The sequence below is a fragment of the Aspergillus lucknowensis genome (genome assembly GCF_044049455.1).
Source record: "Aspergillus lucknowensis strain CBS 449.75 chromosome Unknown BJX67scaffold_4, whole genome shotgun sequence".
NCBI classification, from domain to species: Eukaryota; Fungi; Ascomycota; class Eurotiomycetes; order Eurotiales; family Aspergillaceae; genus Aspergillus; species Aspergillus lucknowensis.
This window is the reverse complement of record NW_027263548.1, coordinates 51,846-75,979: the sequence shown is the minus strand read 5'-3', so window position 1 is coordinate 75,979 and position 24,134 is coordinate 51,846. Positions and strand designations below refer to the sequence as shown.

Here is a 24,134-nt window from a genome sequence, read left to right as displayed (position 1 = left end):
ATATGAAGGAATACTCCGCCTGGACTCGGAGCAGAGTACTATATACCGACTCTTGGTGCGGTTGGAGGAAGTTCGGGGACCGGTGAGTATTCTCGAGTCCGGAATGGAGTGAACGCAGAAGCGAAGTCGTCGTCCCGCCCGGCGCTGCTTTTCTCCCGCCCGGCGAAGTCCCAAGTCATGTGACCTCGGTTTCCGTCAGGCGAGGGGCCTTTCCTAAACGGGCAAAATGCTCGACGCATCGCAGCTTGACGTCTTCCGGTTCATTTGCAGATCGCTCCAGCCCAGGACGTCCAGAGGCAGGTCGGAAAATGAAGCTTAATCTCTCGCTGTACCTCGTCACCGACTCGACCCCTGCCATCCTCAAGGGGCGTGATCTGTGCGCTGTTGTGGAAGAGGCACTCAAGGGCGGTGCGTCCCGGCCACCCCTCTTCGTGTATTCCGTTGACGCTTGGCGATGCAGGTGTAACCGTTGTGCAGTATCGGGACAAAAAGAGCGACACAGGAGTACAGATCGAGACCGCCCGAAAGCTTCATCGGATTACCCAGGCCCATGGAGTGCCGTTGATCATCAACGATCGTGTAGACGTTGCGCTTGCCATTGGTGCCGAAGGCGTCCATCTCGGGCAAGATGATATGTGTATGCTTCTTACATCGTGTTGTCGGATCTACACTGACTCCAGCAGCAATTTCCGAGGCGAAGAAGCTTCTGCCCAAGGATGCCATCATCGGAATTAGCGCATCGTCTATTGAAGAGGCTCAAGCGGCCGTCGCGGCCGGCGCTGACTACCTTGGAATAGGCACCTTGTTCGCCACGCCGACGTAAGTACTTGACTAGCTTAAGGGATTGGCCGACTAATTCACTAGGAAAACCAACACCAAATCGATTATTGGTACAGCTGGTGCACAAACTATTCTCGACGCTATTGCGGATTCCGGCAGCTCGGTTGGAACTGTTTGCATTGGTGGCATTAACCCCTCTAATGTGCAACGAGTGCTATACCAGTCCGCATCTCCTCGCAAGAGCCTAGACGGTGCCGCCATAGTGAGCGCCATAATGGCAGCAGATGATCCCAAGGCCGCCGCGGCGGAGCTTGCGCAGCGTATAGCTAATCCTCCTCTGTTCGTACGAAGCGCTGGGCCCGTTGTTAGTGGGACAGCTGCGCTGGTCGAGAGTGTGCCAAGCATTGTCCAGAAACTCGTTCAAGTTCATCCACTGGTACATAACATGATCAACTTTGTTGTTGCCAACTTTGTTGCCAACGTCACGCTCGCAATGTAAGTGTTGTCTGCCATTTTCGTCAGGTCTCGCTAACTCCACCAGCGGTGCCTCGCCCATCATGTCCCCGTATGGTGACGAGGCGACAGATCTCTGCCAGTTTGATGGCGCGCTGCTCATCAACATGGGCACTCTGACTGCCCAGAGTCCTTCAGAGTACCTCAAAGCGATAAGAGCTTACAACCAGCGCGGAAACCCGGTGGTATACGACCCTGTGGGGGCTGGCGCGACGGAGATCCGCCGCGGGGTTGTGAAGGAGCTTATGGCGGGCGGTTATTTCGACCTCATCAAAGGGAACGAAGGAGAAATTCGCCAGGTTGCTGGAAGCACCGCGGTGAAGCAGCGCGGCGTGGACAGTGGCCCCAGTACACTTGATGCCCAAGCCAAAGCAAGATTGGCTAGAGATCTTGCCCGAAGAGAGCGTATGTCATCCCGCATCAACACGAGGCAATTCCATTGACAACACATAGGGAACATCGTTCTTCTCACAGGCGCAGTAGATTATCTAAGCGACGGAGAACGTGTTGTCGCCGTAGAGAATGGTCACGAATTCCTCGGACAAGTCACAGGCGTACGTACTTACCAGTCACTTCTCCTATTCACGAAGCTAATAAGATCCAGACTGGCTGCGCCGTCGGTACTGTGGCTGGATGTTTCCTCGCGACCCACCCTACCGACAAGTTCCTTGCGGTTCTGTCAGCCCTCCTCATGTACGAAATTGCCGCCGAGAATGCGGCTTCGAAGGACTACGTCCGTGGCCCCGGAAGTTTTGCCCCATCCTTCATCGATGAGCTCTACGCTATCCGACAGGCAGCACTCAAAGGGGACCACAGTTGGTATTCTGGACGGGCCAAGGTCCATGAGATCTCCCTCTAACCCACGATCCCTCCTTTTGGTTTTCTATGGGTATTCTCGATAGACTTCAGTCCGTCAGGTGTCGTGTGTTAAGAAATAGAGTCAACTGTATATAAACGTCAGCACACTAACCCAACAATAAAAGTTCCGAAATGCACATTCTTCCGCGAAGGCCTCCTTCCGTCGAATGGGGACTGGCCGTCAGGTTCTTAGTCTTGGATAGTTGCAACTATCTATGACAGGAGCGCTTCTTGGCAAGTTCAGAAATTGGGCAAAGGCAGGCTCTGAAGGGTTGAGCACGTATGGTATTCATTCGACGTCATGAGGGGAAGCGTCCCTAATATTGATTGTAGGTGGTCCCTACACTTAGTCAATTTGGCCAGCAATAGCACATTCATAGTCGGTATTACTTGTGGAAATATATTCTATTCTAATCCACGATGTCTTTCAAAATTCCCCTCCCCCATGCTAAGAGCACTCATTTTGTCCCATGAACTCTTCAGCTCCTTTCAATTGCTCCCGCCCATGAACCCTCTGGTCCACGAGTGCGTTTACTCGCCAGCGATCCTGTGTTCCCTTTCTCTTCTGGCAACACCTTGGTACCGCCAATACTTTCTTCCCGATAAATTCAACCGGATCAACAGCAGACAAAAGCCATAAACACCGCTGTCATCTTCAATCTCAATGATATCAATCTGCAACACCTCAGTGTTGGGATCATCAGCTGGAACAAGGTGGTCAAATGTTACACCATAATAGTCAATCATTCTGGTAAATGCATGGGGTGGAATGCCCCGTGCTGTTAGCCACAGACCCAGAAAATTGCCTCCGCCGGTATAACATGGAAAATGGCATAACTCACTAGTCCGGATGCTCTTCGGCATCCAACCCAAGTACTCGTCCCGCACTACTAGGTCACCATGTGCTTCCGGACGAACTTCGCGCCCGTAGATGCTTTGATAAGTCAACCGTGCTAGTTCCAGGCCCGTTGGCTGCGGGAAAGTTCGCTCCAGGAGATCCAGATACCACGGTATATCTGGCAGGAGCCTTTGTATGGCAAACAGAGGACCTTCAATCTGGATTCTGAGCAGCTTATCAGGTGGTGGAAAGTGATACTGGCCAGGGGGAGTGTGAATGCAAGGCGGTATGTAAAGTGGAAGCTCCATAAGTAGGGAAAACAGCTAGAGCGCCTCCGCCGGAGTTGACTGAGTCCCGCTGATTGAATCCAACTGTCCGTATAAAAATTGGTAATGTTGCATCAAGTATACAAGACCGTTTTTCATCCGGGCAGGCAGAAGATTTTCGGTCATTCCCTTCACTTTGCAGACGAGGTTGCGAGGCTGTACCGGATAGCATCTGGCGGTCAGAGGCTGTAGAAGCACAACCAGGCTTTGTTTGACCCAAGAACGAACGTGGGAGAAGAGAGGGAATCCCAAGGCCTACCACGTGTGCTACATTCAAATGACAGATGAATGCGGAGACTGGGGAGGGACGGCCAAGAAATTGGGGAATTCCCGGATAGCAAAGCAAGCCGGCTGGTCCTTCGACAGCGCAGATCAAGAGTCGATCGACCACCAATAATGATCATTTACCTGTTGATGCTCTTCTGGCAGGGAAGGGCATATTGCGAGGGGATCAATGTTAATCCGGCCGAGACCCTGCTGGGCATGATTCGGCACACTTTTATGCGGGAATGACTCCAGCAGAGGAGCGAAGTTTGAGTGAAAGATCCCTTCTCTGAGGGATCCCTGTGACTCGCCAAATTGTCTCTTTCCACCCCAATTACGACCCTTATTCGGGTCTCACGAGTCGCCCCTCGAACCGCTCGCCTTGTCACAAATCCTCTGCGTATCAACCACGCTGCCCCTCCCTTCAGCGCCTTTGCACACCTAAAGTACCCCGCCTCTCCGTTCGCAACCATGGCTATCAATTCCGCTCCTGAGAGCTCCCTCCTTTCCCTTCTCTACCGCTCCTACCCTGCCGCTGTCTCCCCCGATGCCACTGAGCCCGATCCCTTCGCCGCAAACCCCAAGGTCTTCCCGCAAACAACCTTCAGTGCCGCGGACGAGGCAGACATTCAACAATGGCTAAACACGACCTCGAGTCTCCAGCGCGCGCTCACGAAAGACGACAAGTCTGAAGTGACAGAGCTTCTCAAACAGATCAACACCCACCTTGCTACACGGACAACAATGTTAGGGTCAAAAGCGTCCGTCGCGGATATTGCAGCCTACGCCTTGCTCGCACCCGTAGTCGAGAAATGGTCTCCGGAAGAACGCACGGGAGAGAATGGGTACCACCACATTGTTCGCCATGTCGACTTCGTCCAGAATAGCCGTGTCTTTTCTCTACAAATCCCCGAGGAGGAGAAGATCGCCATTGACGTGAATGATGTGAAATTCGTACCGAAGCCTGTGGACGCTAAGGCTGAGAAGGAGCGCAAGAAGAAGGAAAAGGCTGCCGCCCAGGGTGCCGGTGCTGAGAAGACTGTTGTTGTTGGACAAGCAAAGCCTGAGCAGGCTGCTGAAGGAGTAGCACCCGGGGCCGCTGCTGCAGCAGGTAAGGGCGAAGGGAAGCCGAAGAAGGAGAAGAAAGAGAAGCAACCTAAACAGCCGAAGCCTCCACCTGCACCTGCCGCGCCACCATCCCCGTCTCTCATTGATCTTCGTGTTGGCCACATTCTCCGCGCAGTTAACCACCCCAACGCGGACTCTCTATACGTTTCGACCATCGACTGTGGCGATGCCCCTGGCTCTGATAACACGTCCGTTGACGAGGAAACTGGCAAGACTGTCCGCACGGTATGCTCCGGATTAAACGGCCTTGTACCTCTAGAGGAAATGCAGGGCAGGAAGATTGTCGCCGTCTGTAACCTGAAACCCGTTACCATGCGCGGTATCAAGTCCGCAGCAATGGTCCTTGCTGCGTCTCCTCGAGTTGCCGAGGGCGAAGACTCCCACGCCGGCCCCGTCGAACTTGTCACCCCTCCCGCGGATGCTCCTGCTGGTGACAGAATTTACTTCGAGGGGTGGAACGATGGAGAACCGGAGAAGGTCCTCAACCCCAAGAAGAAGGTCTGGGAGACCTTCCAGCCTGGGTTCACCACTACTGACGGACTCGAGGTTGCATTTGAGAGTAGTGCTGTCCCTGTTGCACAGAGCCAGGAAGGCAAGCCTGCTCTTGGCAAGCTGGTAGCCAAGTCGGGGGGTATCTGCACAGTAAAGAGTCTGAAGGGGGCTACTGTGCGGTAAAATTCAAAAATCAGGATTATAGTACGTAGCGAATGCTGCAATGAACAATTCATATTCTCAAACCCAATATCTTCAGCCATTGTCACTCTTCAGCATTGTATACTTCATGCATATTGTACCACGTGATCTATTTATCTGAATCGAGGGGTAATCACATGATCCACTTTTTTGATTGCCCCTCACAATCTCCTTTGACTCACTCGTTTTGGGTCTCGATCTCGGGCCCGACAAGCAGTTCTTGCATCTCTTCCCTTCATTAACGTCAATTGGCTCCCGGAAACATGGGCGAGCCTACCGATCACGCCGACCACACAGCCCACGAGCAGGACATCAACCCTTGGTCCGTTCAGGGTGGGCGCGATGAGAGCGGCAACGCCGTGTCGATCGACTATGAGGCTCTTTCCCGGTAAGCACTCCTAAAACTGCGTTCAATGGCTGTCCATCTTACTAACAGAACGTACTGACAGAAAATGGAACACCTCACTCATCGACCAGGCGCTCTTAGACCGCTTCGAGCGAGTCACAGGCCACAAGCCGCACCGCTGGCTTCGGCGCGGCCTGTTCTTCAGCCACCGCGATTTCGACCGGATCCTCACGAAGAAGGAAAAAGGGGAGCCGTTCTTCCTATATACCGGCCGTGGGCCGAGTTCCGGAAGTCTACACCTGGGCCACACCATCCCGCTTACGTTCACCAAGTGGCTGCAGGATGTGTTCGACGTACCGCTCGTGTTCATGCTGACGGACGATGAGAAAGCGCTGTTCAAGGATAGCCTTACCTTTGAGGAGGTGCTCCATTTCTCCATGGAGAACGCGAAGGATATAATTGCGCTGGGGTTCGATCTGAAGAAGACGTTCATCTACAGTGACCTGAAGTACGTTAGCAACCATTTCCTCATGAATGCGTGGGAGTTTTCGAAGCTGGTTACGTTTAACCAAGTCCGTGGGGCATTCGGGTTCAACGAAAGTACGAACATCGGGAGGATTTTCTTCCCGTCTGTGCAGTGTGTTGCTGCATTTGCGACATCCTACCCAGAGATCTGGACGGATGAGCCACAGAAGGAGCGGAAGAAGTCGATTGCCGAGATCCAGTGCTTAATCCCAATGGGTATCGATCAGGATCCGTACTTCCGGCTGCTTCGTGATAATGCGCACAAGATGCGATATCCCTCACCAAAACCTGCACTCATCCACTCCAAGTTCCTGACCGCCCTGCAAGGCGCCGGGGGGAAGATGTCCTCGTCTGAGCCCAATTCTGCTATCTTCATGACCGACACCCCAAAGCAAATTAAGGTATGCCTCTTCTACCCGCCCGACCCTTGTGCGAGGCTAAAGACATTAGACGAAAATCAACAAATACGCCTTTAGCGGCGGCCAAGTCAGCATCGAGGACCACCGCCGACTAGGCGGTAACCCCGACGTCGACGTCTCCTACATCTACCTTACGTACTTCGAAGACGATGACGCCAAGATCGACGAGATCTACAAGAACTATAAGAGCGGCGAGCTCTTGACTGGTGAACTCAAGGCTATGGCGATCAAGAAGCTGCAAGACTATGTTGCAGAGTTCCAGGAGCGGAGGAAGGAGGTCACGGATGAGGTGCTAGAGCAGTATATGACCCCACGGCGGTTGGAGTGGGGAGGCACTGCGCAGCCGAAGATCAAATAGACGAGACGAAAGAAACAGACAGACAAACAGACAGAAAGAGAGAATACCCGTACCCGTTAGCATTGAATGCATAGACTCAGCGATGTCTACGAATATTGTCTTCTGGCTTCTGACGCATATAGAGTATTGGACCACCATCTGTTTGCGCTTGCTGACAGTGGCCTGCCAACCTGAGGGAAGCCCGAGCCTGGCCTATGCAGGCGAGTTTGGTCGTTGCTTCCTGCTACTTGCGCCTTCTACCCCAACTTCTTCGTCCTGCTAACTTTTACAAGTAATAGGCACTTGTCCTAACGTCAAGGAAATGTCTAAGCCCACTAAACGATAATAGCTCACAAGCTCTCGTCAGGGGTTTATGGGATCTCTACGGTGACTTGCGCGCTGTGTCCTGCGGTGCACGTGTCCCAAACGACGTATACAAGGCAATGAGTACGTGCAATGCTAAACTCTGAGGTAAAAGAGGCCAATCCTATAACTCAAGCAGCTTGAAAACAATGAGAGGACGAGCAATTGTCAACAAAAGGCAACGACAAACAAACATCAAATAGGAGTATACTCCGGGCATGACGACCATTCAATCAAAGAATATACAGCGCAGCACCAGGTCCGCCAATTCAAGGACTCCCAGTTCTTTGACACCGTTCTGAGATAAGCTGGTTTCGCCCTTGATGCCAGCAAAGCTTATTGGGGTAGTTGTTGCTGGCCGATGTGCTTTCACATTTATAAAGCGTGGAGGAGGTGTAGAAGGCGGCTCAAAGTCGAACGGGGCGACGGGTCGCTGTGGGCCATGCAACAACTCTTCTCCCACAATGGTGATCGGAGGCGAGAAGGGATCGTTCGATTTCCCCACCGGCTGGGCTCCTTTCGCAAGGCCCAACGGTGTATGCCTACCCCTTCGCCCACGACCAAGTGGAGTCGGAGTCGCGGGGTCTTGGAAACGACCATCGACAGAATCAGGACTCTGGGTCGGAGAATGCGACAGCCCGGGCACAGGGCTTGAAACATCCTGGCGGTCAAAATTGGGATCAAGATCATGGGCACTGACCGGGTTGGCCCGTACAGTGTGTGGTTGCGCCTGATTTTCCCTTATCCACTGCTCCGCCTGCTCCTGCGCCCAGGTGTGCCATCTGTGTGGATGTGAGGAGTAACCGGACCATGGAAAGGTCGGTTGGCTTCGGTTGATGGAAATATCGTCGCGATAAAGGGTTCGCGCGAAGAAAGACCAAGCGCCGACGCTACTCAAGATATCTTCCAGAGGAGCCTCGAACCACTCCCCATGTTTTTCCGTCTTACAGCCCGGGACCTCACATATATGCCACCGCCGTTGCTGACTGAACTCGGCATGAACTTGCTTCTCGAATACCAAAGCTCTCGGACAAGAGGTGAAGGTATACAAGGTGTATCCTGGATAGCAAACCCGGTGTTTCCGCAGGCGTCCCATGTCTTTGGCGCTCCCAACTTTATACAGGCCTTTTGCGGCCGTATGACCGAGGATATACAGGTAGTTGCTCTTTTTGTTGTCCTCGTCTTCAAGACTGGAGACCCTGTCGATCACCCTCCGGTCAATCGCCCTCCGTTCCCTCTCCTTTTGCCTCTGGTCGACCGCGGCCTCCAGACTCCTTGTGGCGTCATCCTCACTTGTCTGCTGCGTAAATATTTCAAATTTCAGCCGCAGCACTTCTCCGCTTTTCTTCTTCGGCGTTTTTAGTTCGGCGAGGTGGGGGTTACTGGCTCGAGACGCCAGCTCGTCTTCCCACTGCTGTACCGCGGCTGCCTTCAAGTCATCATTGTGATGCCTGTCGCATAGACATATCTGCGTAATGTCGAACAAGATTTTGCGTCGAGCGTCAATATGGGTCTGTCTCTGATATGCTGCCTGGAGTGCCTCGACCTCTGCGAGGTCATCATGTCTGAGCGTCCATTTCGTGCCGCACCGCTTGACAATCCGGCCGTTCAAGACGTAGGCGACGCATTTCTCTTTTGCTCCCAGGAGGTAGCCCTGGGTGGTGAGGAAAGAGAATGGAGCAAAAAACTCCACTCCCATCGTCGTCTACCCAATACCCAAGCCTGTTGTACTCACCTTGAAGCTCGGGGTTATCTTTCGTTATCTTCCCACTTGGGCCTGCCTGGCCTATGTATTCTGCGCATTTTAAGCGCCGCAGCTTCATCCAGTGGGTGCTGCCTGCGCGCAGCCCCTTCTGCTTCGCCAGCGACGAGGCTGCCCTCGCTGCGGCACGATCAGGATCGCCATCCCTGTTCAACGTGTCACTTGCGGGCCAGTTCGCCTTGTGCATGCGAACTCATTGGCGCGGGGAACGCCAGGAACGGGCTGGCTCATCGACGGTCCGACCCAGCGGCATGGATGAGACGGGGTTCATCTCGTCCTCGAGGGCCTGGACTGGCGACACTGTCTGGGAGCTGTTCACAAGGGTATGGCACTCTCGGACTGCCTGTTCAAAATCCATGCTATTCGCTCGACAATTAATTACTCTCATCCGTCTCGCATACGTCCTGCAGACGACGGTCTCGGGGGGTCGGTGCGTGAGCACCGGTCATTTGCTGTCCTCGAATTGCATCCAAGCGCAGAGCGTGTCAAATACGCTCACCAGAAGAAGCAGAAAGAACTTGACCGCACGGTTGTGTCAAACGAGGGTTATCAGCATCCATGAAAAAGAGGCATAGCATCGCCATGTCATCACATGTCTCCGTGACATTTTGAGCTGCCGCTGCTCGCGCGATGCCTTAGCTCAAATAACCCCTGTCGCCCAAGCGCTCTCTCGACGGCGACTCCGAGACGGCCAGTGTGCATGCACAGGCTGTGCATAACAGGGATTCGATTCGCCCAACCCCCGGTTTCACTTGACGCTGCTTTCCCATGCGGCTGAGAAGCTTCCAGCGCCCAGGAGACTGTCCATTCAGGGAGAATGTCAGTGAAACTCTTACTCCCTTCGGGCCTCTTAGGCCAATTGATAGCAACAGCCAATGCACCGTGTATCTGGGTAATAGTAAAGAGCGCTGTACTCATCCTCTCTCTACCTGAGACTTAGACACGCTTAGTAATCTGCATGGACGCTGCGCTCTTTGTGATAATAATAATAGTAGCAATGAATATCATAGTTTCCTCAGTCAGCTCGCCAACCTTTATTTCTACAACAAAGCAGCCTATGACGCAAATAAAAATAAAGACAGCTACCCTACAGTGCAAACAGAGCAGGTTAGAGTATTTTTCCAGAGATATATAGTACCCCTCCCACCCCTACAATAGCAAATAACAAACGCATTTACAGGAAGGTCAGAAATTCGCTCGAGAAAACCCTTCAAGCAGTAAGGGGCACAAAGCTTCAGGACCGAGGAATAAGGGCAAGGGGATTTTGCAGGATGTTCGCAACATCCTGACGTGGGCGACTGGTAAATGTACTTGCGAGGAACGGTGGCATGTACGCTCGAGATTTTAGTCTATTTTTTACGCCGGGTGGTTTTCATGCCCTCTTAATGTCATTACTGCTTTTGAACCACGGTCCTCCACGAATAGAGTGCCTTTGATGGGTGTGTTAGTCCTCCAGTCCAAACGTATAAAACTCAGCATCGTCTCCAGGTACACAATACCAGCAATACCACGCATAAACCAAACAATAAAAAGTGATAAGATGAGCGCTCCTATCGCCGTGATAGTCGGCGCCCTCCTCGCCTCCACCAGGCTTCGCTACAAACTCCGAGCCCTATCCTCCAACACCCGCATCCCCAGACGTAATCACTCTCGCAGCAGACCACCCCGAAATCGAAATCCACCAGGTCGACCTCTCCTCCCCTGGCAGTTTCGACGGAGCATTCAAGGACGCATCCGTCATCTTCGCAAATACCGTCTTCAGACCGGATATCTTCTTCGTTCAAGGTGCGCTTGCATCGCATGACCTCGAGGCAACCCACGGGCTGAATATCGTGCGTGCGGCTGCGAAAGTCGAGACCCTGACGCATATAATCTGGTCGACGCTCCCAGCTCCCCACACGGAAAAGGTGCCAGAGATCTGAAAAACAGATCTTCAGGGAACGGGGGCAAGAGAGGGGCAACTCAGAGTTTCTCCCCCCATCCCCCCAAACCCCATCGTGATGGTGCTTTCGAAGGCGAAACTGAAACTCTGCGGCTTGGAACTTGACCCGTCCAAGAGAGATTGAGATCTTGTAAATTCCGATGTTCAGCCCGCAAATTCCGCGTGCTGTATTCGGAACCGTCAGGATGGCTACACGATCTGACACATTAGTCAAGTACGCTGCGAGGCAGAAGCACCAGCACTCGAGACCTCATTTATCCCATTCAATGGCCCAGTCCTTCCCAAAGAGCTGGACTAGCCCTTGATCAGATCTTGGTAAAACTTGCATAGGGATACATCATGTATGCCAAGCGTATATGCTGATATGGCCCAAGCACACCCTCGCGCTCCAACGGACGTGCTTGGTATGAAATGAAGCGCTTTCCTCTTGCGGTCAGACGATCGAGAACACCGCCCCCAGGGCCCTGAGGTGGCAGCATCAGGCACCATATTCCAATAATATGCATATGTTGATAAAACTTCTCGGGTGTTGTAACCCCACAAACTGAGCGAGAGCTTGAACAGAGCTTCGCGAGTAGCCGGACCGACTTCGGTAAGCTGCGTGCTCGGGCTCGAACTCGAACGATTCTCTATCTCCCGTGGCGTGGGCAGAGCGGCACCCGTGGGCTTTGGATACAGTGTCTAGAATGGGGCTGGCAGTGGATCGCTGAACTTGTGGAACCACGGAGAGCAAGATTGAAGTTGAAGAATAGACAAAGGTGTGTTAATACCATCGATCTGTCCCCAACGCACCAGCTCTTTCCCCTCGGTCGTCCTAATGTCGTATCCAAGATCAACTGGGTCTCCAAAGGCAAGCCGCGTTCCGCAGTTCCTCGTCTGCCAGGGTCTCGACGATGTTCCGCTCGAAGCTCGAACCTTCGTCTTCTGCGTCAACCGCCGGTTCCACGCTCCACTGGTGGTTCTCCTGGTGCTCCGCTGCCAGCCGTGCCTGGACCTTGGTGGGGTCCGTCCAGGCCGGCGCTCATCTGCGGGAGGATTTTGATGGAGTTGTTATATTCGAGGTATCTTTGGATCGTGTGATCTTGAAAGAGGATCCAGACCTTCTGCTTATCCATCTGGGATATGCGATGGGCGCGCCCGATGGCTTGGAACTCTGTGTTCATACTTAGCAGGGTTTCCAGGAGCACAACCCGCCTGCAATTCTCGTCGAGGTTGAGCCCAAGGGCTCCGCAGGCGTATGTTGTCAATAGCACTTGATATGGCGAACCAGCCGAGTTGAAATACATGGCGTTGGCCGACCTCTCCTCGCTGCTCTGGCCCGACCGGATCACCGTATAGTCAACTCCAATAGTATCTTCAATAAACTCCTCACAACCTTCGAGCATTTCAATTGTGCACCATTCATCTTGGAGGGCGTCGCAGTTCATGGAACGGATAAGGTACTCAACAACTTCCTTTTCACTTCTGCCTGTGGTCCCACAGGCGCTCCATCCTTGCCGGCTACCCAGCTGTGCTCGTACAGTACTGCTTTGTATCCCGGAATATCCCCTCCAGGGCACCGACGCCAAAGCCGCGCAGATTAGTCCGTCCTGCCCACTGATAGCTAGCCCTAAGCCAAGCCTTTTGTACAGACAGCGGCCGCCGCTGCAGCCTCGGGCACCGTATTCCAATAATATACGTTAATAAAACTTCTAGGGTATTGTATGTTGTATAACCCTGTGACTTGATGGGAAAGACATCCAGCTGCTTGATATCTTTCTTTCCGTGGAAGTAATGGACTGAGACCATGTTGGGGTCTAGACCAAACCGATACCCCATCGGAGTCCAAGTACGCGCCGCACACAAGATCCGGAATCACCATCTGATTCCCAGTCTCGTTCTTTGTGGATGCGGAATCGCCATCTGTGCTTGTACAATACTGTGTCGTATCCCAGAATATCCTCTCAAGCGCACCAAAGCCGCGCAGACTAGTCTGTCCTACCACTGGCAGGTAGACCAAGTATCGATTCGTTCCAAGTTGTACTGTCACGGCTCATTAGTTGTGCCTGCAACGTTCCCTCTCAAACTCGCACCTTGTTGGTGCCTCTGTTGTGTGCAAGTCGAATAGCTCTTCGAGTTCACTTCTTGTGGCCCGGGGGCCGAGGCCATATTTCGATCGAATGGCTCGGTATCCGGTTTTGAAATCAAGACGGATCACGGCTGGCGATGTAAGGCCGCTAGGTCTTTCGAGTCGTGAAGTCGTGTAGTTGGGCTGGTGTCGGATCTTCGACCGCAAAGTTGAATCGACAAGTCCGGGTAGAATAGAGAAGTCTGCAGCCAGACATCGAACCTGAATCGACTGCGAGAGACGTATAGGTTGGAAGGAGCTCGAGAGGGGTGGAACGGTTCTATATACACCGTCCGCGGTCGTATATTCACCGTATCGTGGCTTCGCATTGTAGCTTCAAGTGACATGGGATTCTCCGTTGACTTCACTGCCTCGGTGTACCAGTTCCCAGTGAAGATACCATCAACCTGGAATTCAATACCTCAGGTGAACTTGGTCCGGGTTTTTGCCCTCGGTCTTTCTACGGCCAGTGCCCTATTGTATCCTTGTGGACGTGGACTGAGCGGTTGGGTGACTAACGCCGAGGGTTATTTGTATGCATTTCACCACAAACGCAAGGAATAGTATTAGCATTACGTTGGGACCGTTGATATATTGTTACTTTGTGAATGGAATACTTCTGCACGTGATGTATACTCCCCATACTTATATCATGACTGGCGTTACTTGATTAGGGCTTCCAGACACAGTAGATCGAAGTCAACGTCCCATAAGCCAACCATCAACGACTCATCATGCTGTCGCTCCACCCAGGTACACACTCTTCGGTCCACATATCAGTCAGTAGTCGTCGTCCGACTCCCCATCACTAGACCCAAACTCCGAGTCCCCGCCGCCCATGTCGTCACCAGACCCTCCAGCAATGGCGCCGCCAAAACGAGAACTACTCGCACCAGATTGAGATCGCGCTCGCTGGGTGCCTGCGGGCACAGAGAGCAAGCCACCATATTGCTTCTGAACGGTGACTCTCTTGTCCGGATCAAACCTGTCGTCGCGAAGGGACTCCTCCTGCGCGATGGAGATGTCTGAGCCACGGACGCTGACCATGTAATCCTCGAAATCCTTTGCGGTCTTTGCAATTTTCTGGAAGTTCTTACGCGTCAGCTTGACTGTTGTGTATCTTGCATCGCCCTGTTTTACGGCCTCCTCCTCCGTTAGACCTTGGTTCTGGATTCTCGTGCTTCTGTCGTGTTCACCGAGGGCGATGGCTGTCTGGAAGGCATTGCGGATCTGCCGGCCGTTCCATGTAGTCCCCGCTGCTATGTGATGCTTGTAATGCTTTTGTGCGAATTCCAACAGCTCTCCCTTGTTGAAGGTTACCTTAACTTCCCGGTTCGTGTTTTCACGCGTGATCCGGTTCAGCAGGTTTTCCCAGATTGATAGGGTCGACGTGAGGGTGATGCTCGGATAGCGGAGGCAAATATGGACGCGCGACTTGAAAGCCTCATCGATGACACCGATCCGGTTCGTCGTCAAGAAAAGGATCCCAGAGTAGTACTCAAGCACGCGGAGAAAGACTGACACCAAAGCATTCCGATTGATGTCACGCCAATCCCGTTTCATCAGGAATACGTCAGCCTCATCTAGTAAAAGCACGCATCCCCATTTATTTGCCAGGGAGAAATGCTTGCTCATCCTACGTTCGATCTGCCTTGGTGTCAGTCCGATATCGCCGCAAGTGATCGAGTAGAGAGGCCGCTGGGTATATGTGGCGATCAGTTCGGCCGTGCTCGTCTTCCCCACGCCCGGAGGGCCGTGCAGAAGGATAAACAGGCCACGGCCTTTTCCACGCACGAGATCCATGGATGGTTTCTGCTTGTTCTTCGACGCGTGGCTCTGGACCAGTGCGATCAGAAGATCGCGGTAGGTTTCTGGGATCACCAAATCGTCGAAGCCGCTCTGGAAACCCGCGTCGCTCTTGTCCATCTCCTCAACGAGGTCAACGTCCACAAAGTCTAGATAGCAGTGTTAAGGTGACGAGGTGCACGAGGGAAAACAGAGGTACTCACACCATTTACGGGCTCGGAAGGCGTATGCTAGGAGCTGGTATGGGAGGAGTCGAAGGAGTTCAGGAGGAAAGCCCGCAGCTTCTTCGAGCGATACAGTCTGTAGGTCGTTGGAATACCTATCCAAAACTTGCAGCGCAAGAGCCTTATCGACAATTGAGTTGTTTTTTGTCCATGCACGGGATTCCTCTGTTCTGCCACGTTCCCTCTCGACCTCGCGCCTTGTTGGTGCCTCTGGTGCGTCCAAGTCGAATAGCTCTTCAAGTTCGCTTCTCGTGACCCGGGGCCTATATCTTGATGGAATGGCTCGGTATCCAGTTTTAAAATCAACATAAATCTCGCCTTGCAGCTCCACCGTGGGGACTCTCGTACCGAAGGGACGTACGGTCATGCCATTATAGCTTAGATGGCCCTGACATGAAATGAAGCGCTTTCCTCTTGCGGTCAGACGATCGAGAACGCCGCTCCCAGGGGGCAGAAACTTGATGGGAAAGATATTTAGCTGCTCGATATCTTTCTCACCGTGGAAGTAATGGATCGAGACTGTGTCGGAGGTAGGCCCAACCAATACCCCATCGAAGTCCAAATACGCGCCGCACACGAAGAAGGCAAGCTCTGGGTCTTCTTCGCCGTCTGATTCCGACGTTTCAGAATTATCAGAATCGGAATATGCAGGTCTCCGACGTCGGTATCTTACTGAGGGCGGTCGACGAGCAAGGGAACGCTCAGACGAGTGGTAAGCTGCAAGCACCCTATACAGTTGTTCGTGGCCGCCCCGAACAGATACAACCAGCTCTCCAGGACGGAAAAGATGCCAGAGGTCTGGAAAGCAGATCTTCTTCAGCGACCCTTCCGATAGTGAAGTTCTCAAAGAGAACAAATATCGGAGATCAACATCCATCACCTCCTTCAGGCAACGGCGGGCGTCGCTCAGGTGGCCAGCGTCGCCGTCAGCAGTCCCGACATCACGTTCTTGGAAAGCCACCAGTGCCTGGGCGGATGTTAGCATCGTTTATCGGAGGGTGGGCTTCCAGATTTACCTTGAACGGAGCCGTGAAACTATAGTCAATCAGCGCAAGACCTGAGTGTCAAGATGGCCGTTTCATCCGGACTTACTTGAAGGGCCTCCGAAAGGATTGTTCGGGGATTCCCAAAACGTCTGCGGCATGGGCGATCAGTATGGGCGCGCAGAACTGGATGACCCACGGATGATCGGTGTTGGTTTCGAGGGCTCTTATCCGGTCCTCTGAGAGACTCTTTGGCCCTGAGGCAGCAGCGTCGGGCACTGCATTCCGATAATATACGTTAATAAAACTTGTAGGGGGTCGCAGGACCTGTGCGAAATCGCTCGCCACTAGTCTAGTCACAACCGGTTGCAGGACCAGAGGTTCCCTACCCGAGTCGAGACTTGTCTGGATGTTAGCTCCATTGTGCGGGAGTAAGAGGGTGGGGTGGACGTACTCGCTGTCGCCGAGTCTGCTTTCGTCTCCGGAATAGTCGAAGGGAGGTTCAGGGGGGTTGTCGACTAAACCCAACAGGTTGGGGGCCATTGTGCGGCTGGATGTCGGTGCACCGAGAAGAACGGGAAAGACGTTGAGATGCGGTGGAAGAGAGAGAGGTGCGAGAGTCGAGCCTTCCTCCAGTTGCCCCTCCTCAGCCCAGCGCTTATGCACACTCGAGCCCACCAGGCGAGGCTGAACACGGAAATGGCCCAGTAGGGAGATTCTCCGCTGCAGATTGACACAGCCCCGCTCGAGAGAGCTCTTGTCCCTCGTCCGATATTGCCAGAGACTCACGTCTGAGGATCTGGCTCTCCCAGACTCATCCCCATCATGCCTCCCAATGCAGACGCGGCAAATAACAGTACAGCACAATCCGATGTTGTGCCCTTCATGAGGGGTCTCGATGGGCGCAATCACCCGGCGCTCGACACACGACTCCGAACAGGGGTGGCCTACGATCCGGATAAGAAGCGCTGGGGGAAGACCCTGAAGGCAGGCGCAGTTGCTGTAAATGGCAGTGATATGTGAGGACATTACCAGCTATGGAACAATCCCGATTTTTTGCAGCTGACATGCAAAGACAGCGACTACAACGAAATATATAAAAAATGCTTCGACGTGCGCGATGGCTTCCTCGAGATTGTCGACAATTACCACCAAAAGCACGGCCAGCAGCCAGTACAGCGCAACTTAAGCTACGACTGGAAAGACGTTGAAACGACGATGATGCAGGCATGCGATGTGCTCGACGGCCTAGCCCGTGAAGATCAGGAAGTCCAAGGATTCACGGGGAAGATCCGGAGGGCATTTCGAGCTCTTTGCAGGAATGCCGGAGATGCGAAGGCCTTTATCGCGTTTATACCCTCAAACTTCGCGTTCAGCGCGGCTCTTTGTGCGGGCCTCCAGGCAATCTTTAAGGCCATGGAGCAGGCTGGATATCATAGAGGGGTAGTTTACAGAAGTCTAGAGCGACTTCCTGTAATCCTCAACGATCGAGCCGTGAGCTTGGAAAATCTACCCGAAGATGAGGAGATCCACAGACGAATGGCGAACCTGTACGAGGCGACGCTGAAGACCTTGCAGGTCATCCTCAAGTGGTTTTACAAGAACTCAATAAGTACGTTGTCATGAACCTCGTTCGTCTCAGTCCCAGCTAAGTTGAACAGAGGCCGGCTTGCGGAACCTGGTGAAGCCCTCAGGCCCGTCCGACAAACTGAATGACGCCCTGGAAGAGGTCAAGTGGTGGGCGGAGCAGGTGAAGGAAAGGGCACTGTTTCTCTCTCAGAAACTCGGCGACCAATCCATGCAGTTGCAGTATGAGACTCTCTACCTGCAACAAGCGGCGATTGATATGCAAAACCATGTCGGTGGAGATGTGCATGAGGTCTTGCGGCGGTTGGAAGTACTCAACAATCTGGCAACCGTTCTCGTGGACACTGGTGAGCGGCATACTTATCCCGCAGCCCTGGTATTGGCTTTTAACGTGAGGCAGCAAACCAGATATCAACGCGAATGCAGCAACCCAAGCCAAGCAAGGAGCCAACAAGAATCAAATCGAGGCCCACGAGCGCCGACGACTTGGTGGAGGATTTATTAGCGCTTTTCGAATATGATCCTGGCCTGATCCCCCGGGACTGTACGAATCTCCTGAAACTGAACCCAGACAAGGATGACCTGGACGAGGATAGGATCATGGCGATGATTCAAAGCCCTAGACTGCGCTCTTGGTTGGCGATCGACGAGTCCTCAACACTGCTGGTCAATGGCCAAACTCGAGGAACACCCAAGTCGGAAGTTTCATATACGGCTTCGAAGCTCGTAGCGTCCCTCGTCGGCACTGCAACACAGAACACGAACATCATCGCCCTGGCTTACTTCTGTGGACAGCACCACCGACTCGCCTCAGACGTCTATGCAAATCCATCCGAGCTCATCATGAGCCTCCTGCTCCAGCTGATCGACAACTTTCGCGACTTCTCGGGAGCAGATCTCCAGAAATGTCTCGACGAAACAGACCCCCGCAGCGTGGTGAGTCTGTGCCGAACATTCAAGCGCTTCGTCCGCAAACTGCCGAGTGATGTGTTTCTTTACGTGGTCATCGATGGTCTCAGCTTCTTCACGGAGCCGAATGATCGTGGAGAGCACACGGCCTTTCTTGTGAGCGAATTGGTGGGATTGCAAACGGAGGCGAAAAAAGCAACTGTTAAACTGCTGTTTACGTGCCCGACTAAGGCAACTTTTGTGGAGGAGTTCTTCGCCGAGGAGGAGATATTGAATCTCCCTCGCCATCCGAAGCCCGCGAGCCTCTCGAATCAGTCGTGGAAGCGTTGAGTTGAAACGTAGTCTCAGGCCATGCGGCAAGATTATACGATATATAATCACGAGTTCGGCGTACCGTAAGACCCATATCTATTGAGCGTGAACAAGAATCTGTGAGCCACGGAGGTGCGAATCTGAGTTGCTAACTAGGGGGTTTATCTAGATATTTATACCTGCAAAACAAGCAAGCAAGTAAAGGCCTTTACAATATCTCTTATTAGGAAAGAGCAATTGAATAAGTAAATTAAAATAAAAGAACAATTTAAGCAATATAAGTAATCTTAAAAGATAGTAGTAAAGTAATAATACTAGCTAATCCTAATATAGTTGGAAGATTGAATTACTCTGTCACCAATATTGATGACGGTCGACAGAATCCTCTACACTGAACAACAGATATTCCTTCATCTCTCTCTCCCTTCACATCCTCCCCATAACCCCGCAACCCAAAACCACCTCACCACCCCCAAAGCGCCACACCCATCACCCTCGCAACAAAAATAACCTGCCCCAGAAGAAGACCCGACAAAAACAACCCACACAACCCCCCCGCACCAACCGCAAAACCCCTCGTCCCCGCTACATACACCGCAGGAGGGACCTCTCCATGCAAAGAAACTGCGCCGCGAGGAATGTCGATGCGACCGGGTGCTCTAGAGAAGTACTGTATATTGTCGCCTCCTGTCACTCTGGTGGGATGATGAACCAGGTGATGAGGTGGCGGATGCAGGTTGTGGTTTCGAAGATGTGGATCCCGCCGAGGAGGAGGGATTTTAGCCGCCGTGTGTAGCCCTGGAGCCGGAGTGTCGAGGGGCATTCTGAGTTGCTCCTAGCCTGAAGCTTGTTTTGTGCAGCGGGTTATTACTACTAAAGGACTCGGAGGGAATTTTCGTGGTGGTGTGTTGTGTTTGAACGAAGGGAGGATGACACACTGGCGCAGGGATGAGCTGGGAGCCGCCGTGAAGCATAACGGCCGTTGCTATGACCCATAATGCAAGGAATAAATGTTGACAGCAGTTTTATCCTCAATTGATCTTGTAAAGCAAGGACCTGTGAATTCCCTGTTGTGGTTAGTTTTGCTGCTTCCGGCATGGCCGCCTGGTATGCTGTATTGTTATCACCGCTACAACGCTCCCTCGAGTATACAAGAACCCTCCTCGCTGCCCTCCTTCTAACTTTTTTTCCTTCCTCCATGCCCTCTTCTATATTCTGCACTCACCCGGTCGCGCCCTATTATCTTATCTGCTCCAAGATTGTCACCCTCTCTCCCCCCCTTTTTTTTGCCCCCTTTTTTCTTGTCGGAAATTATGGCTGCACCCTTTTTTGTCCCCCCACTTCTAGATTCCCTACACCAACTGTTTGGACCAGCTTTTCAGCTGAATTTTTTTCTCTTTCTTTTTGGTTAAGTCTAGCAAAATAATTTTTATTCTTTGTTCCTCCAGCCACTACTGCTAGAGGATTTATTTGTCTAGGGCCTTGCTTAAGCTACTAGCCCTTTATAGTATCTACCCTCTCAAATTTGCTTGCCAAAGAAAGACTCTTGACATTCTAAAACCCCAACAAACTCCAAGCAAGGCTGATTACGCGTTAGGCCTGATGCCTACTCTACCTTTCCCCCCCTTTCTGGTTGTTGCCCGTGCCTGTTCTCTGCCTTCGTTTTTAACCTAGCTATGCTGATCCCGCCTGTTGTGGCGTGCGATTGGATTATATGGATGGCGACAAGAAAAAGGCTGTGGAGAAACATGTCTAATAGTATAAATACCTTATCCATGACTCTTCTGCCTGTTTGTATAATCATCCTTGCCACCCTTAATCACATTCTCGTGGAACATTCGTTTGCCTGACTAGTGGTTGATTAGTTCTCGATCATCTGGTCTCCTGCGCCCTGTAATAGACGTGTGGAAAGCATGATCTTGCAAGGAAAGCTATTTGCTACTAGGTGTTTCCTGTGGAATATTGCTGAGCTCCGAGGCTGATATGGGCATCGCCCAATCTGCGTTGTGCATCTAGTATTTACTCTTTATGGATAATGCCTTAATAAGTTCCTTGGAATGACTAATTCTACCAGTAGGCTGAGTTAACTAACCCAAAACCCATTGGATTATTAAAATCAGCAACCCAACCCATTTCTTGGCGGGTTGGGGCGGGTTTCACGGGTTGGGTTGAACAAGTCTATATGCGAGTCAGCACTTGCAATGTAGATGATGTCTGCGCCTTTATCTCTGGCTCTTCGGGCGCGTTTCCATGACAGCAAATCACTGGAACGGACAACTGAAGCCGTGGCACAAAAAAGCAAAAGTCAAGTCAAGCGAGCAACTTGTTGTCGCTCTCATTTTCGAATAAATCAGTGATATTCAATCCCTGATCCGCATAACCCCGCCAGGTCGAGCCTTGTCCTTGGTGATTAGCATGGCGGAGGCGCCGAGCAACTCCGCGCTAAAATCTTACTTGTATTGCCCGAAACCTGAACCAGAGCTGAAACCACAGCGAGACTCTGCTCTACTTTTTCCCCTCCACGACTATTGTTCTCTCTATTAACCCATACTTGTTGTACGAAACTTTATCAACTGCATATACTACGCCCGGAGTTCCTCTCAATATGGAGGTGATAAGTGGTATATCTGCAGTCATTGGCCTCCTTGACGCCTCGATCGAGCTTTTCAAGCATACCCAAAAAGATCTCAAGCTCTCTGAGATGATTGAAACAGTTGGACGCCAACTGCTCATTATTCGCAGCACTCTCGAAGCATGTCACACCCACCTTCTACCAAGAAGAGACACGATACCCGAAGATGTGGCTGAAGCACTAGAGAAGACCCTCGACGCTTGCGAAACGAAGGCCTACAATTTGAAGAAAATCTTTGTGAAGATTACACCCGACCAGAGTACCCCGTGGCAGACACGATATGCAGCAATTGTCCGAAGACTTGGCAAAGGAAGCAAGGTGGAAGAACTGATGAGAGCGATCACGGAGGATGTCCAGATCATTGTCAACCATCATGCGGTTAGATCAGCCGATTCCCAACAGAGTGCTCAACTCGAAAAAATCCTTCGAGAGTTAGAATCTCTCGAGTCTTCGGTGCCTGAGGATGATCCATCCGGCATGAATTTTACGAGCCATGGAGGACCCCAACACAACTACGTCCATAGAGGCCATGGGGCGTATCATGTGAACAGCGGCAGTGGGAAGCAATACATTGCGGAGCATCAAAATTTTGGTATGAATGAGCAATAATAGCCTTTCTATCTTGATGTTTTGTTTTGGGTTATTTGAACACAGAAGTGTTTCCCGATGCATGGTTACCAGGTACCGCGTTACTGCTATACTACAATCTTGTATGGCCGTGAACATTTCATATCTACGATTCTACTGTTGAATGTCTCCCTCTCTGAGCTCTTACATGCCTTCTCTTTAGTAATACTGAATGCCCATGCCAAAGCATTACTTCTTCTAACGGATATTGATAGCGGTTGAGGCACCCGAAGATTTCAGCTTTCACGAGCCAGCTGGTATCCGTCTCGGCCGGGCGCCTTTTATTGCTGCAGAACTCTTTGTCGGTCGTGAGAAAGAGCTAAATAAAATAGCGGAGACTATACAGCCTGTTTCCGAATCCCACGAGCAACAGCGGCTAGTGCTGGGTGGCATGGGCGGCATTGGCAAAACCCAACTTGCAATCGCTTACGCCAAGTCCCATCACCACTCCTATAGTTCAGTTTTCTGGCTGAATGCAGAATCTGAGGCTACCCTGAACGATAGTTTTCTATCAATCGCAAAGCAGATCTTCAAGCTTCAGCAGCCCGATAAGCTGAGGGGGGAGGAAGCGGTGATCCACGTTTGTCAATGGCTATCAGACCCCCAAAATCCTCGGTGGCTCTTAATCTTCGATAATTATGATGACCCCGGTGAATATGAGATCGAACAGTATTATCCGCTTGCTTCTCATGGGGTCCTGCTTATCACCACCCGACAGCCCAATCGGGTTGCGGGAAAGAAAATCATGGTACAGCCTCTCAGAAGTATAGAGGATGGCCTCGTGATATTACAGAGACGATCAGAGCAAGTGAACGCTAAAGATGGTACTAAAATTACTCGAAGAGTTATTAAACTGTGCTAACTACTATGGCCAGATCCTCATGCAAGGAAATTGGCAGAACGACTGGCTGGTCTTCCTTTAGCATTAGCTACTGCCGGGGCGTTCCTAAGGCAAAGCACTCTAACTTTCGAGCACTATCTTCAGGAGTATGAAAACCACTGGAATATTGATCCGCGCCGGCCGGTTCAGCTTGAGGAGTACCAGAACCGCACGCTCTTCACCACGTGGGATCTGTCCTATACCCGCCTCAAGGCTGACGATCCCAAAGCAGGCGAGCTACTGACAATGCTTGCCTACTTTGGCAACCAGAGTTTATGGTATGAACTTTTCAATGCGGGTCTTACTAATGCCTGCCCTCAATGGCTGCGTGAGCTGGTCCACAACCAAATTAGTCTTGACAGCGCGATGAAGACCCTGGCCGATTACTGTTTCTTGGAGGTTCAGACGCAGCAGAGGTCATGGAGCATGCATATGTGCGTGCATGACTGGACTTTGACCGTGCTAAATAAGGCTATCGACTCACAAAAGTATTGGTATGCTTTTGAATGTGTTGCTGGATCTATCCCAGATAATACAGAATATCTTGAACACTCCTCTTTGTCTGGCATCGCAGTGCATGCAACACGGCTTATACATCCACGCTTTGTCCAGGCTGGAATCTTGGACAACATTGAGGAAAGTCGACTGGCAGAGATCGGTTCTATTGCAATTCTACTCCAGAAGCAAGTTCAATTTGTGGCGGCCGAGGAGATGTATCAGCGAGCTCTGGCAGGTTGTGAGAAGGCACTAGGTCCTGACCATATATCTACCCTGGGTGCAGTCCATAACCTTGGAAATCTCTACTTTAATCAGGGCAAGCTGAACAAGGCAGAGGAGATATATCAGCGAGCGCTAGTAGGCTTCACGGAGGCACTAGGTCCTGACCATATATCTATCCTGGATATAGTCCATAACCTTGGGTCTCTCTACAGGGCTCAGGGCAAGCTAAACAAGGCAGAGGAGATGTATCAGC

The 24,134-nt window shown here is 51.9% G+C and overlaps 9 protein-coding genes across 9 annotated transcripts in view; 4 read left to right on the top strand and 5 right to left on the bottom strand.

Moving 5' to 3' along the window:
* Positions 1 to 308: 308 nt before the first annotated feature.
* BJX67DRAFT_369833 (uncharacterized protein) lies at positions 309 to 7,048 on the top strand (the record flags this gene model as incomplete). Its single annotated transcript, XM_071030826.1, has 12 exons — positions 309 to 408; positions 461 to 637; positions 684 to 819; positions 865 to 1,275; positions 1,322 to 1,698; positions 1,747 to 1,847; positions 1,898 to 2,131; position 2,232; positions 3,941 to 5,373; positions 5,673 to 5,788; positions 5,850 to 6,672; positions 6,722 to 7,048. 12 exons carry the CDS (start codon positions 309 to 311, stop codon positions 7,046 to 7,048), a joined length of 4,236 nt encoding a protein of 1,411 aa, XP_070889875.1.
* A 286-nt stretch (positions 7,049 to 7,334) lies between these two features.
* BJX67DRAFT_210183 (GIY-YIG nuclease family protein) lies at positions 7,335 to 9,283 on the bottom strand. The gene has a single exon (XM_071025570.1). It carries the CDS (start codon positions 9,087 to 9,089, stop codon positions 7,620 to 7,622), a length of 1,470 nt encoding a protein of 489 aa, XP_070889874.1. The 5' UTR covers positions 9,090 to 9,283; the 3' UTR covers positions 7,335 to 7,619.
* A 277-nt stretch (positions 9,284 to 9,560) lies between these two features.
* Positions 9,561 to 10,125, bottom strand: BJX67DRAFT_343004 (uncharacterized protein). The gene has a single exon (XM_071028105.1). It carries the CDS (start codon positions 10,068 to 10,070, stop codon positions 9,741 to 9,743), a length of 330 nt encoding a protein of 109 aa, XP_070889873.1. The 5' UTR covers positions 10,071 to 10,125; the 3' UTR covers positions 9,561 to 9,740.
* A 1,898-nt stretch (positions 10,126 to 12,023) lies between these two features.
* BJX67DRAFT_377516 (C-terminal helicase domain-containing protein) lies at positions 12,024 to 12,521 on the bottom strand (the record flags this gene model as incomplete). Its single annotated transcript, XM_071032128.1, has 1 exon — positions 12,024 to 12,521. One exon carries the CDS (start codon positions 12,519 to 12,521, stop codon positions 12,024 to 12,026), a length of 498 nt encoding a protein of 165 aa, XP_070889872.1.
* Positions 12,522 to 13,981: 1,460 nt separating this feature from the next.
* Positions 13,982 to 16,757, bottom strand: BJX67DRAFT_377515 (uncharacterized protein; the record flags this gene model as incomplete). Its single annotated transcript, XM_071032127.1, has 5 exons — positions 13,982 to 15,156; positions 15,211 to 16,198; positions 16,248 to 16,266; positions 16,324 to 16,614; positions 16,669 to 16,757. The coding sequence occupies 5 exons, from the start codon at positions 16,755 to 16,757 to the stop codon at positions 13,982 to 13,984; spliced, it is 2,562 nt and encodes an 853-aa protein (XP_070889871.1).
* A 570-nt stretch (positions 16,758 to 17,327) lies between these two features.
* Positions 17,328 to 19,229, top strand: BJX67DRAFT_343000 (uncharacterized protein). The gene is made up of 3 exons (XM_071028104.1): positions 17,328 to 17,826; positions 17,876 to 18,148; positions 18,202 to 19,229. The coding sequence occupies exons 1-3, from the start codon at positions 17,433 to 17,435 to the stop codon at positions 19,038 to 19,040; spliced, it is 1,506 nt and encodes a 501-aa protein (XP_070889870.1). The 5' UTR covers positions 17,328 to 17,432; the 3' UTR covers positions 19,041 to 19,229.
* Positions 19,230 to 19,340: 111 nt separating this feature from the next.
* Positions 19,341 to 20,014, bottom strand: BJX67DRAFT_342999 (seipin co-factor family protein). Its single transcript, XM_071028103.1, has one exon. The coding sequence runs from the start codon at positions 19,843 to 19,845 to the stop codon at positions 19,486 to 19,488; it is 360 nt and encodes a 119-aa protein (XP_070889869.1). The 5' UTR covers positions 19,846 to 20,014; the 3' UTR covers positions 19,341 to 19,485.
* Positions 20,015 to 20,204: 190 nt separating this feature from the next.
* BJX67DRAFT_342998 (uncharacterized protein) lies at positions 20,205 to 20,704 on the top strand. The gene has a single exon (XM_071028102.1). It carries the CDS (start codon positions 20,221 to 20,223, stop codon positions 20,446 to 20,448), a length of 228 nt encoding a protein of 75 aa, XP_070889868.1. The 5' UTR covers positions 20,205 to 20,220; the 3' UTR covers positions 20,449 to 20,704.
* Positions 20,705 to 21,627: 923 nt separating this feature from the next.
* The window catches only part of BJX67DRAFT_369832 (TPR-like protein), a gene marked incomplete at both ends in the record, with an annotated part of 3,041 nt that continues 534 nt past the window's right edge, over positions 21,628 to 24,134 (top strand). Inside the window, 3 exons of the mRNA XM_071030825.1 lie at positions 21,628 to 22,032; positions 22,505 to 23,105; positions 23,157 to 24,067. Of these exons, the coding sequence (XP_070889867.1) occupies positions 21,628 to 22,032; positions 22,505 to 23,105; positions 23,157 to 24,067 (1,917 nt within the window). The remainder of the gene's footprint in view (positions 22,033 to 22,504; positions 23,106 to 23,156; positions 24,068 to 24,134) is intronic.